General features: G+C 59.9%; 1 protein-coding gene across 1 annotated transcript in view; it reads right to left on the bottom strand.

Moving 5' to 3' along the window:
* Positions 1-1,480: 1,480 nt before the first annotated feature.
* The window catches only part of ADAMTS10 (ADAM metallopeptidase with thrombospondin type 1 motif 10), a 62,290-nt gene continuing 51,868 nt past the window's right edge, over positions 1,481-11,902 (bottom strand). The window contains exons 16-25 of the mRNA XM_074565445.1: positions 10,583-10,716; positions 9,593-9,716; positions 8,968-9,048; positions 7,384-7,547; positions 6,833-6,959; positions 5,738-5,867; positions 5,340-5,544; positions 4,634-4,810; positions 3,763-3,919; positions 1,481-3,376 (exon numbers count right to left, since the gene is read on the bottom strand). Coding sequence (XP_074421546.1) covers positions 3,267-3,376; positions 3,763-3,919; positions 4,634-4,810; positions 5,340-5,544; positions 5,738-5,867; positions 6,833-6,959; positions 7,384-7,547; positions 8,968-9,048; positions 9,593-9,716; positions 10,583-10,716 — 1,409 coding nt within the window. The 3' untranslated portion in view covers positions 1,481-3,266. The remainder of the gene's footprint in view (positions 3,377-3,762; positions 3,920-4,633; positions 4,811-5,339; positions 5,545-5,737; positions 5,868-6,832; positions 6,960-7,383; positions 7,548-8,967; positions 9,049-9,592; positions 9,717-10,582; positions 10,717-11,902) is intronic.

The following is an 11,902-nucleotide window of genomic DNA, read 5'->3' as shown; positions in this document are numbered from 1 at the left end:
TCATGTCCAGCTTTTCATCCACCAGGACCCCCAAGTCCTTTTCTGCAGGGCTACTCTCTATCACATCGTCCCCCAGCCCATATTGATAACAAGGGTTGTCCCGACCCAAGAGCAGGACCTTGCACTTGGCCTTGTTGAACTTCGTAAGGTTTGCTCAGGCCCACCTCTCCAGCTCGTCCAGGTCCCTCTGGATGACATCCCGTCCCTCTGGCCTGTTGACCGCACCACTCAGTTCTCCACTGCCACGTCCCCCCCACTGCCACTGCTGCAGGAAACCCGTGCCGGCTCCACCAGCACCCAGAGCAAGGGCTGGCCGTGCCGGGAGCACTCAGTGCTGCACAGCCCACCCTGGCACCTGGTATGGCCCCATCGGGCTCTTCCCCGATGACACTCATGGGGTCTCTCCTCACCTTTTCCAGCGTGGAGGCAGCACAGCAGTGCCGGGAGGGGGGGGTCACGCTGCAGCCACCATCCATGGCCAACACACAGCCTGCGCGGGGCACGTCTCTCACCAGCAGAGTTTGCGGAAGACAAGAGGATCAAAGCGTTCCTGAGATCTCTCCTCCTCAAATGAACCTGTTCTAACCTCGGCCCTGAGCCTTTCAGGGCAGCGCTGGGGGGAACAGCTGGGACAAGAGGGGGCAACACTTTGTCAAGGCCAAGCACACAGGACCAGGTGAGCGCCCTTAGATTTTGAAATTGCCTCTCTCATCTCCTGACTGCCAGCTCGGTCACTCGCAGCTGGGTGAGAATCACAGAATCACAGGCTCATGGAATGGTTTGGGTGGGAAGGGACCTTTAAGGGCCATCCAGTCCAACCCCCTGCCATGAGCAGGGACATCTGGTTCCTCGGAGCCCCGTCCAACCTGGCCTTGAATCTTCCCAGGGATGGGGCATCCACCACCTCTCTGGGCAGCCTGGGTCAGGGTTTCACCACCCTCAGAGTAACAAATTTCTTCCTCATCTCTAGCCTAAATCTCCCCTCTTTCAGTTTGAAACCATTACCCTTTGTCCTATCGCTACAGGCTCCACTAAAGGGTCTGTCCTCTGGTTCTCCAGACCACGAGACACGGTGCAAACCTTTGTGTCAATCCCCAGGGTGACCAGCCCGAGGGACTCAGGGCAGCACCAGCAGTGTTTCGGTCCACAGACATCTAGATCTTCAACCAACCTTTCCCCTAAAATCCCAAACCACCATTACCAACACGGGGCCTGTGTGCCCGGCGGGGCACAGCCAATCTTTGAGGGGTCTCCAAGGGGAAGCCTGTTCCTCCATGCCATGCAGCAGCTCCGGGCGAATCTCCACCTCTCCGACCCACTCCGGTTACTCAGGCTGCAGGGAAAACCCTCCCCTGCTGCCCAAAACCCTCCTTCGACGTCAGCATCATGGTGTGGGGCTGCCCAGAGCCCAGGAGAGAAGAAAGAAGAAACTTCTCTGCCGCTTGAGAAACAAGACTGGGACCAGAAGCTGTGCCCGGGATCGTAGCTACTCCTTTATTATAAATCATGCCGTTACGTCGCTCCTCCTCAGAGTTAGTATGTTAAACATTTTTCATTATATATATATCTATATAAAAAGGTGAAAACACCCCCTTCCCCTCACCAAAATGTCAGAACGGAGCATGGCACCAGGAAGGAAGACAAATGAAGGCCCCGCTCCACAGCCAAACGGGATTTGCCGAGCACCAGAGAAGCTGCGATCGGCTGCTGAGCGGGTGAGGATAGAGATGGTAGAGGAAGACGTGAGGGCTGGCAGGGCGGAGAGGTTTGCTCCGGGGAAAGAGGGCTGTCCGCCCCCCTGCACCCTACAGATGACCCCCAAGGGGAACAGAACATGGCTTTGGACAAGGTTTCTCACGTTTGTGATGCAGAAAGGCCTGAAAATAATAATAATAAAAATAACGATAACAAAAAGAACACGCTTTGTAGACTGGAAATTCAGCTCTCCTCTGCAGGCGGCAGTGGCCCGTGGAGAAGCTGTGTGTCGGCCCAGATTTGGCCGGGAGGTGACCTGGAGGGATTTCAAGCCTGCTCTTTTCCCATCATTGGAGGTCTCCCGAGGGCAGAGGAGCGGGTGGCACCGGGACCGGCACCCCACGGCCCCAGCGGCGTGCAGCGAGGCCGCTTTCGGAGGCAAAGCACCTTTCGGAGGCAAAGCACCTTTGGAAGTAAAGCACCTTTGGAGGCAAAGCACCTTTGGAGGCAAAGCAGCCGCGGAGGCCGTGGCGTTCCCTGGGGAGGGCCCTGCCAGGAGCAGGCAGACTGGTCCCGAGCCACGGCTCGGCAATGGGGACACTGTGACCAAGACGGTTTCGTCCTGCATCCTCCTTCGCTTTGCTTCCTGCAGCCCGGCACGTCCTTGACACCCCTTAAGTGACTGCAACCCCGAGCACGGCTTGGCCCTGACCTCAGCTCGTGCTTCCAGGTGTCTCTGGAATAAAAAACGGTCATAATAGTGACAAGGGCTTTAGGGAAAAATAGGGGGACACCCCAATCAAAAGTAGGTTGTTAAGAGAGTTTGAATAACCCCCTTTCCCAGTTAAACTGGTGTCACCGCTCTGCTCACGGAGTGACCTGCTCTCCGTCCCCTGCCGCGTGTCCCAAGGTGACGGGATGCAAACCAAGAAAACAAAATCCCTGCTCCAACCCCGCTCCCCACAGCAGCTCATCTTCATCCATCGCCCAGAAGCCACAAGCCACGCTTGTCACCCGTGGCACATGAAACCTCCTCCCTGCCTCCCCCGGGGTCCCCGAGGGAAAGGCAGCAGCCCCCGGAGCGCTCAGCCCCCCCCGGGGATGCCCCACCGCGGACCACGATGCCCTCGGGACACGGGCGCGGAACAGGACGAGGCAGGAGCGGGGCGAGCGGTGCCGCTGCGGTGGCTGTCTCGGCGCCTGCAGGACCTGGGTCCTCTACTAATAAATAACAACGTCAGAATTTCAAGTAATGTCCCTGCTGCCGCGCTCTGCCCAGCTTCTCCCTCTCCCACCGCCCATCGACCGGCTCCTGTCGTGCTGGGCGCTGGCAGTGTCTGCAGCGGCTGGCAGTGGTTTAACTGGGAACCTGCCGTTGTGAAGCTCGGGGGCGAAGGGTGAGTGTCTTTGGGGGACGGGTTTGGGTGACGCCAGCTCCCACTGGAAGCACGACCAGTGTCTGTGTTGGACCCAGGGGAGATTCCCGGGGCGGAGAGGAAGGGCCCGGCTCGGCGGCCGCCCCCGGCGTAGCTTTTGCCTTCCAGTTTTCCCACGGGGGTCACGCTGTGTCCCTAGTGCCCCTGGCACGTTTTACAGCACATCTGTCGGAAGTAGGTCCGGCTGCAGAACTTGAACTTCAGGACGAGCGGGCAGTAGGCCACCTTGTTCACATCCTTGCACTCTGGGTGGGCGACAGAGGGAAGCAGGGTTACGGCCGCCTCGCGGCGAGGAGCCCCGGGGGCGACTTCTAACCCCCGCTATTGCTCCGCAACCTCCTTTTGCACCCCGATGCCCAGCTCCGCGACAGCCAGGAAGCAGCAAAGATGCCGCTGAAGAAGCTACTGGGAACCTCCTTACTGAAAGCCTCTCCTCGCCAAGGTGCAGTTGCTTCATTTATCAGGGTCACGGCATGCCATTCTGGCTGGGGACCAGTGGGGACAGCATCAGGTGTCCCCATGAGAGCCTCGCCCCACAGCACAGCACCTACAGCCCAGCTCCGGTGTCCCTGTACCACGTAGCCCCCGCAGTGCTCTGCGTTTCCCCCCCGCATCCCCCCGTCCCCCTCACCTTCAGGGTTGTCCGTAGGTCCCGATTCGCACTTGGTCTCGCACTGCTGCATGCCGGGAGGCTGCAGGCTCTCCATGCAGTCGCTGGACGGCTGCCCGGTGTGAGCCAGGCACTGGACGGACCTTCTTTGCTGGCCAAGGCCGCACTGCGCCGAGCACTGCCGGGAAACAGGACAGCATGGAGCTGCGGTGGCCACCGTGGCTTTAATAACGCGGGGGGAAGAGGTCACGGCCAGGTCTGAGGAGGTGCAATGGGTGCTGGAGGAAGTCGTCCCATCCCTCACCTGCAGCTGCAGGGACCTCACCAGTACGGCTGAGCGCTGAGGCCCCGCTTCCCAAAAAGCTTGGTTTGAATGTCCGGGACTCAGCGAGGGGCTCTCCCTCCAGCCCTAAATCACCAGCCTTTCCCAGGCCTCCCGTAGCCCGATGTCACCCTGCAGCTCGAGGGGTGTTAGAGGGAAGGGAGGACTGTCAGCATCACCCCACTGCAGGCACCGGGCTGGGCTGTGGCAGGTGGACCAGCAGTGGTCCCGCTTGCGGCTGGCCCAGCCCACCCACCTCTGCAGCCCATGGCTCCCACAGCCCTGCTGCCCCCCCAGATAACCATGGGGGCCCCTCCAGTGACTTCTGTGGGGCCCCGCTAGCCCCGGGAGACTCCATGGGTCAGCTGTGCACTCGGGCCACCATCCCAATGGCCTCCTGAGCCAAGTTGGGGCAAAGAACACCATCCTGGTGTCCTGCTGCCCCCCAGATAGCTGTGGTGGCCACATGGGTTCTGCTGGCAGGTAAAAGCCTCAAGTGCAGTAGGATTTGAGGGGGTGGGGAGATAGAGTCTTCTCCTTCAGTAACACCGCGGGAAAGATTGTCCCTACCTCTCCCCACTCGCCAGTCACCCAGCGCGGCGGTGGGCAGCGCCGTAGGTTGCACCTCATGCTGGTCGGGGGCTTGGAGCCTTCGGAGCACTGGGAGGTGGGCAGCGTTGCGCTGTGGTCACCGCTCTTGCAGAGGACAATGCGGTGGCGGAAACCTGGCCCGCAGCTTGGGGTGCACTGCCAAGAGAGGACACGCACGGTCGGGATGAACGGCGAAGAGCAGAGAGGGGCAGCATCGGGTGTCCCCACCATGTCAGTCTCCTGAGCTACGAGACCATTTCCCACATTACGCCCTCCATGGCCAGCAGCCATCAGTGATGCTCTGGCCTAGGGACTGGCTCCTATGGACCAGTGTCATCGGAGGGGTGAGGTACAACGTTCAGCACTTGGAATCGTGGAATCACAGAATGTGTTGGGTCGGAAGGGACTTCTAAAGGCCACCTAGTCCAACACCCCTGCAGCGAGCAGGGACAGCTTGAACTAGATCAGGTCGCTCAGAGCCTCATCCAGCCTGGCCTTGAATGTCTCCAGGGATGGGGCCTCCACCCCCTCTCTGGGCAACCTGGGCCAGTGTCTCACCACCCTCCGTGTAAAGAACTTCTTCCTAATGGCTGATCTAAACCTGCCCTGCTCTAGTTTAAACCATCGCCCCTCGTCCTGTCGCTCCATGCCCCTGCAAACAGCCCCTCCCCAGCTTTCCTGTTACCTCAGACCAGTCCAGGGCGACCCACTCCGGAGGGCACGTCTGGTTATTGCAAGGTTCAAGCATCTTTGGCCGCGGATGGGTGCAAGAAGCATCATCCAAGGTCTTCTCCTCGGTGGCAGAGATCTTACGCTTGCAGAAGACGCTGCGTGTGCGGACACCTTCATTGCAACTTCGGCTGCATTCAGACCAGTTCCCAATCACCCAGCTGGAGACAGGTAAAACAGCAAAGCTTGCAAGGGGCACGGTGGTCAAAGCTTGTCCCCCGTTCCTACTCTGGCCACAACCTCCCAGGCAGCTCTGGTTGAAGCACAAAGTTCCTCCACATCTCCCGTTCCCCTTCCTCCACGCTGGTTTTTCCACCCACGCTCCCTCGACCTGCTCCGAGCGACGGTACTCACGCCGGGGGGCAAGGTTCGGTATTGCACGGCCTCTGCCGCTCTGGCATTTTGGTTTCAGGGCTACAAAAATGGTTGAAGACAGTTGAGCCATCGGCAAGTTTCTTGCATACCACAGATTGGATCTGGTTGCCTGCCAAAAATAAAAGAGGCGAGGGGGAAAGAGAGGAGGACCCTGAGGCCCTGAGCCAGGCTGCAGGGAGGAGCCCCACGGCTCTGCTCCCGTGTCACATTTGACGGGGCAGCCACTTGCCACCGCACCTCGTCAAGCCGGAACCTACTTCTCTATCTGTAACCAAGGCCTCCTTTGCCTCTAACATCTCCAGAAAAAACTGGATGGGGTGAAGGCTCACCAGCCAGGGCAGGACCCGGCAGAGTTTGCGGAGGACGGAGGATCGAAGCGTTCCAAATAAACTCACGTCCTCAAATAAACCTGTTCTAACCTTGATCTTGGGACAGTTTCAGGGCAGCACTTGGGGGAACCGCTGGAACAAGAGGTGGCAACACTTTGTCGAGGCCTAGCACGCAGGACCAGGTCAGCGCCCTTAGCCTTAAACAGGGCACATGATTAAGGTTTGCTTTTGAAACTGCCTCTCTCTTCTTCTGAATATCAGCTCAGTCACTCGCAGCCAGGTTCTCCAGAGCCACGAGACGTGGTGCAAACCTTTGTGTCAACCCCCACGGGAGCCAGCCCAAGGGATCCAGGGAAGCACCAGCGGTGTTTCAGTTCACAGACGTAGAGATCTGAAGGCCAGAGGGGCTGTTGCAATCGGCCAACCTGTCCTGCAGCGCACGAGTAAATGAATTCCAAGTGTATCATGCCACCTCCCATCACCTCTACCACCTACACCCGTGGTCCAGCCGAAGAACGGTGGCCAGGCTGTTTGCCCTGACGCTGCCCCCAGGACCGTGGTGACTGACACCAGCTCGTAGGCGGCTGAGCGCAGGGTGGGAATATGTAGAAACCCGAGAGCTCCTTTGGAGCAAAGCAGTTGCTAACATCTGTCCGCTGTCTCATGTGGCCTAGACCTGGCGCGTGGGAGTCACAGGAGAGCAGACACGTGTCCCCCCCTCTGCCGACACGGGCTCAAACCTCACCCCCTGCACACAGCACCGAGCATTTGGTCCACGGGGTGTAGTGCCAGGAATACTGGTTGGAGGCATCCCTGCCGACGGGCGCGTTGAACTTGTACCGGATCCCCTGCAGCTCCGTCCGCACAAGGACCTGCGGAGAAAGGCACCACCGAGGCATCAGTGCCACCATGCGCGTCACCGTCTGAATGGCTTCCCGCAACCTCAGCGTGCTCTCTAAAATCCAGGGCAGCCGAAATCTACCCCCCCCTTCCCTTTCCAGGCCCTTCCAGCGTTGATGGGGCAGCCACCGGTGATGACAATGGTGCAGCCATGAAAGCAACGCTATCAGAAAACAAGCTCCGCGCACTTAAAGATTGAATTGTTCCAAAGCCTGGCAAATTAGGGAGGGAGACCTGAGAATTTAGCCCAATTTACTTCTGATATCTGTGCCCGTTTACTCCAGCTAACGAGGACAGGGGCTGATTAGCTCCAATTCCCATGTTGTCACAGCAAGGTCTCTTTAGCCCAGCCCAGGCCCACACCAGGTGGGGGCACGAAGGAACCACGTTACCAACCATGACAAAGAGGGTGATGTTGGTGGGTCCCAAGGCCTCCAGAGACTCAGGCTCCTCTGGGGATCTCCTGTAGTGGAACGTGGTGCCTGCGATGTCGAAGCGCCGCGGCGGGTCGATGGAGAGCTTCCCGTTGATGTAGTACTCGCCGCTCTCCCCTCTCAGCGCTGCGAGGACGGGGGAGCAAGCGTTAGGAGAACGGCTGAACGCACCCGCATCCAGCTTCGGCCGGGCGCTTCTCGTCTGCCAGGCTCAGAGCACGGCTCCAACCGAGGGTAAATATCATCAGCCTCATTCCACGGGGAGGGAATAGATGGGGCAAATAAAGTCGATGCCTGGGTCAGGGTGACACAAAAGTCACTAGCAGAGGTGGGACTAACGGAGCCATCGCCTTGTCTCAGCCTGCCCGCCACTTCACCGTGGGAGGATGATGCTCCGGGGAGCTCGGCGGCCTGCCCGGGGTGGTGACGGGGACACTTGGCAGCGTGACAAGCTGTAGCCATGAAGCCAGGCTCAAATCCAGCTGTGCAAACGGGGTCTTGGCTGCTGGGGCTACTGGAGGAGGCTGGTGCCCAGGAGCCTGGCTGTGGTTGCCCAAGCCAGTCGCTAGAGGGGGGTCGGCTCGCTTGCTCCTTCCCGCTCGCATTCCCACGCTCTCCCCGCTTGCTCCCTGCCACCAACACCGCACTGGCACCCTCACTCCTGCGCTTGCTGCTGCCAACCACCCCATTGCCATGATGCCCTGGGGTGGGGAGGGTGCTTCCTACTGCTGAGGATGGAGGATGCTCCCTCTGGGCTGCAGGGACAGATCCTGGAATGGGAGAATTGGTGGCAGCGGTCGACAGTGATGCGAGCTTGGGCTGTGCCTCCAGTGCACACCAGTCTGGACGGACACGAGGAGTCCCCAGTACGCGTGGGCTGGGCAGGGGAGGGATTTCGGCATCTCTGAACCCAGCAAAAGGGATCTGGGCTGGGGGGATGCTGCGAGGAGAGCCCTGCTGCAACCTCCCACCGGTGCCGGCCTCCGGGCAGGCTCCTGCTCCTGCAGAGCCACTGCGGAGGCACCCGACAGCGAGCGCACAGCGAGCACCCCTGCCCACCCCTCTGTCATCACTGTCCATCGCTTGGAGGACAGAAAGAGAAGACAAGGGGAAAGAAAAAAGCCCGTTGTATAAACGAGCCACCGTCTGGCTGGAAAATCAAGCCCAAGGAAAATGTGAGCAGGTTTATTTTTAATCCCCAGCCCAACATGCTGGCGGAGGGGGGAATGCCAAGGAGCCACAGACAGCGCCAGGAATGGCGGGGTCTGGGGTTTGCGCAGGGTTACGCTGCGGAACAGTGAGCGCAGGACGGAGGCAGCGCCGCAGTGAGACAGGGGCTGCGTGGGCCACGCTGACACAGCCCACGCTGGCCTGGGACACGCTGCCTCCCTCTGCCCCCAACCCCGAGCTGGGACCCCCAACCCTGTCCTCTGCTGCAGTGGGAGGTTTTCCTTGCTGGGCCTTTCCCACGCCCTGTGAACTGCAGGGTAATGGCAGACGCAGGGGGGTCTGGCTGGGATTCCAGTATCCCCCAGCCCCATCTCACCTAGGTAGTTGATGGAGAGGTTCAGCTCCCGGATGTCGATGTGGACGGAGCCCTTGGGAATCTGGATCACCTCCTCGTAACCTAGGAGACAACCCGGGGCCGCCGGTGAGCAGTGATGCTCGGCCTCCGAGCCCAGAGCTGACCCTGCCCTGGGCTGGATGGGAGCGTGTGCCGCCCTGTCACCCGCGGGCTGAACGCTAAGCGAGATGCTGGCAGCGCAGAGGTGTTCGCTCAGCCACCCACCGCAATTGAATGGAAAAAGCCTGCCAGGCCAGTGGCTTGCTTGCTGGCAGTGTAGGCTGGGACCGGCCGTGCTGGGGAAGTGCTGTGGAGCTGGGATCTCCACGGGCACCTCCACGGAGGCTGGAGGGCAGCGGGAGCTGGGGAGGAGGGAAGGAGCTTGGTGCTCTGTGGCAGGGACTTGGGTGCCAGCGGTGGCTGGGGCACGGCTTGGTTGGTGAACGGGAGGGATCTGCTCCCTGCTTGGAGTCTGGTCCTACCCTTTGGGGTGTTTCTCTGGGATATGCCCCTGCCCGTCCTGCGCATCCTCAGGAGCAGGTGAAGCTGAGGAGGGACTCGAGGGTGGGTGACACCGGCTGCACTGGCCGGGCTGCTTGGTCCCTACCTCCCTCCGGCAGGGACTGGTTGAAGACGCCCTCAATGGTCTCACAGGAGCTGCCATCTCCCCCACACACGCGACACTTGTCCTCCTTTGAGTCAGAGCCCAGGACACGGTCGCAGCCCACGTGCTGGAGGAAGGAGCAGCAGGGAATTAGCCATCCTGGTGGGGCCGTGTCCTCCCCACACCTGACCTGTGGCATCCGGGGGAGCCCGTCCCTGGGCTCCACCTCGCTCCCCTCCATTGCACCGTACACCAGGAGATGCTCAGCAACATCACCTCTGCCCAGCCCCATCTTTCTGCCACCTCTCTCCAGGGACAGCCCTGGAGGGGCTCTCTCCAAGGCTGGGGGGGGGACACGGGCAGAAATCCTGTGTCTGCGGGACAAGGCAGAGGTCAGGGTGCCCGCGCTGAGCTGGTGGAGCTGCAGCAGCCCAAGGAGAGCTGTGCCCCCACAGCACCAGCATCGCGACAACGAGCCCACGTGAAGCCTCCGGCTCTGCCCCGCTGTCACAGTACGCGGGCTAGTGGTGGGTCACCAGCATGGCTGTGGCTACCTAAGGTGCAATCCTCCTTTTGTTCCACAGCATATCAGCCCCATAGAGACAAAAAGATCCCAGAGACACAGGAAGGGAGACAGAGAGAGACAGAGAGGGAGCCTGTCTGCTGGGAGACATTCGCCGCTCCCATAGCGCCTTCTTATAATCAAACTTTCATAGCCCTCCAGATCCCATTTCAAGGGAAATATGAAGTGCCTGGGGCTACATGGGCTGTAAATGCAGAGGCCCATCGCTGACACAGGCCAACGTGGCACTCGGTGCACGGAGAGGGGACGGGCACAAGCCCAGAGGTGGATGTGCTCCTGCTCCCACGGGTGAACCGGGTGCCCGGGCGGAGGGATGCCCGTGTGGGCAGGTGGAGGGAGATCCCCCTGCCTGGGGGGTCTGCCCTTGCCTGCCCCCCCGGCCCCGAGCCCATCCCAGACCCCGGCAGCACCTTGCACTCCCCGTTGACGCAGATGTCGTTGGAGTCCTGCCGGCACGGTGTCCCGTCCACCACGGCTGCGGCTCGTTCTGTGTAGAAGTTGAAACCCTCGGCCAGGCAGTTGAGGGAACAGGCTTTCACACCCCCTGGGAAAGAAGCAGAGGCTCAAACGGTGCTGCCAAGGAGGGAGAGGAAAGATGTAGAGAGCCAGACCTGGGTAACAGCTGCCTTACCCTCGGCCCCCCCACGCCTCTGTCCTGCTGCCGGCACCCAGGAGGATGTCCCTGCTGAGCCAAGGGACCCACGGAGGGACCCAGACACCCTCCTTATTGATCGGCACCGAGTCAAGGCTCTCGAACTGGACCCCAACACATGATGAGACATTGTCCCTTCTGCACAGCCTGGGAAACACAGGCTATATGTGATGGGGAAGGAAACAAACTGGCTTGTTCTTATCTGGTGTTGGTCGCTCCTGGGTCTCCTGGCATGTTACAAGGGCTGTCGACACCCTTGTGCCCATTTTACAGACAGGGAAACTGAGATGGCAGCTCTTAAGCAACTTGTTCAAGGTTTTTCAGCTACTAGACCAGAGCAACCAAGTTTTTCAGCTCCTAGACCAGTTACTAGGCCAGAGCAACCATTTCTTGCTGTTCAAGACTGGTGGATACTGAGTCCTTCACAGCAAAGATGATGACAGCAGTACGAGGACGAAGGGGAAGGATGCTTAAGTTGTAGCTAAAATATCTGCTTCCCAACACCCCTTGCCAAAGCGCTGCCTAAAGAACAGAGGCTGGATATCTGGATATTGGCTTACAGTGCCTGGGAGCAGGACGTGGGACTGGTTATGGAAGGAGACACCTGAGCAGAGCAATTTTCTGCCTCCTGCCATTGGGTTTTATCAAACGCTGGTGCAGATCGTGGCGTTTGCTGCCTTTACTGAACATCCTGAGGAGACCCAACCGCCTGCAGACCCTGGCAGAGAGACAGATGCATGCCTGAAATTTGGCAGTTCCCTCCTGCAGGCTCCGGCAACAGTCATGAGCCGCGTGCCAGAGCTGGGAAGCACCTAGGTCGGGAGGAACCAAAATCTGCAAAACTTGCAACTTGATACTGCACATCAAAGGGGCAGATGGAGGGGAGGGGTGGCCCAGCTGTGCCTGGGAGCGCCCGAACACAGCTGGGGGGGAAGAAAGAGCAAAGCCAGGAGAGGGAGGAACAGGAGGAGACACGAGAGGGGAATTCAGCAGCTTGGAGGCATGCTGTCGAGCAGGATGCCTGGGCAAGCCCCTAGAGAAGGCGCTTGATCAACCCTCCTTCTGGAGATCCACCACC

The sequence above is a fragment of the Larus michahellis genome, chromosome 23 (genome assembly GCF_964199755.1).
Source record: "Larus michahellis chromosome 23, bLarMic1.1, whole genome shotgun sequence".
In the NCBI taxonomy this organism is placed as follows: domain Eukaryota; kingdom Metazoa; phylum Chordata; class Aves; order Charadriiformes; family Laridae; genus Larus; species Larus michahellis.
The sequence above is the reverse complement of the archived record's forward strand: the minus strand, read 5'-3'. Positions and strand labels throughout refer to the sequence as shown.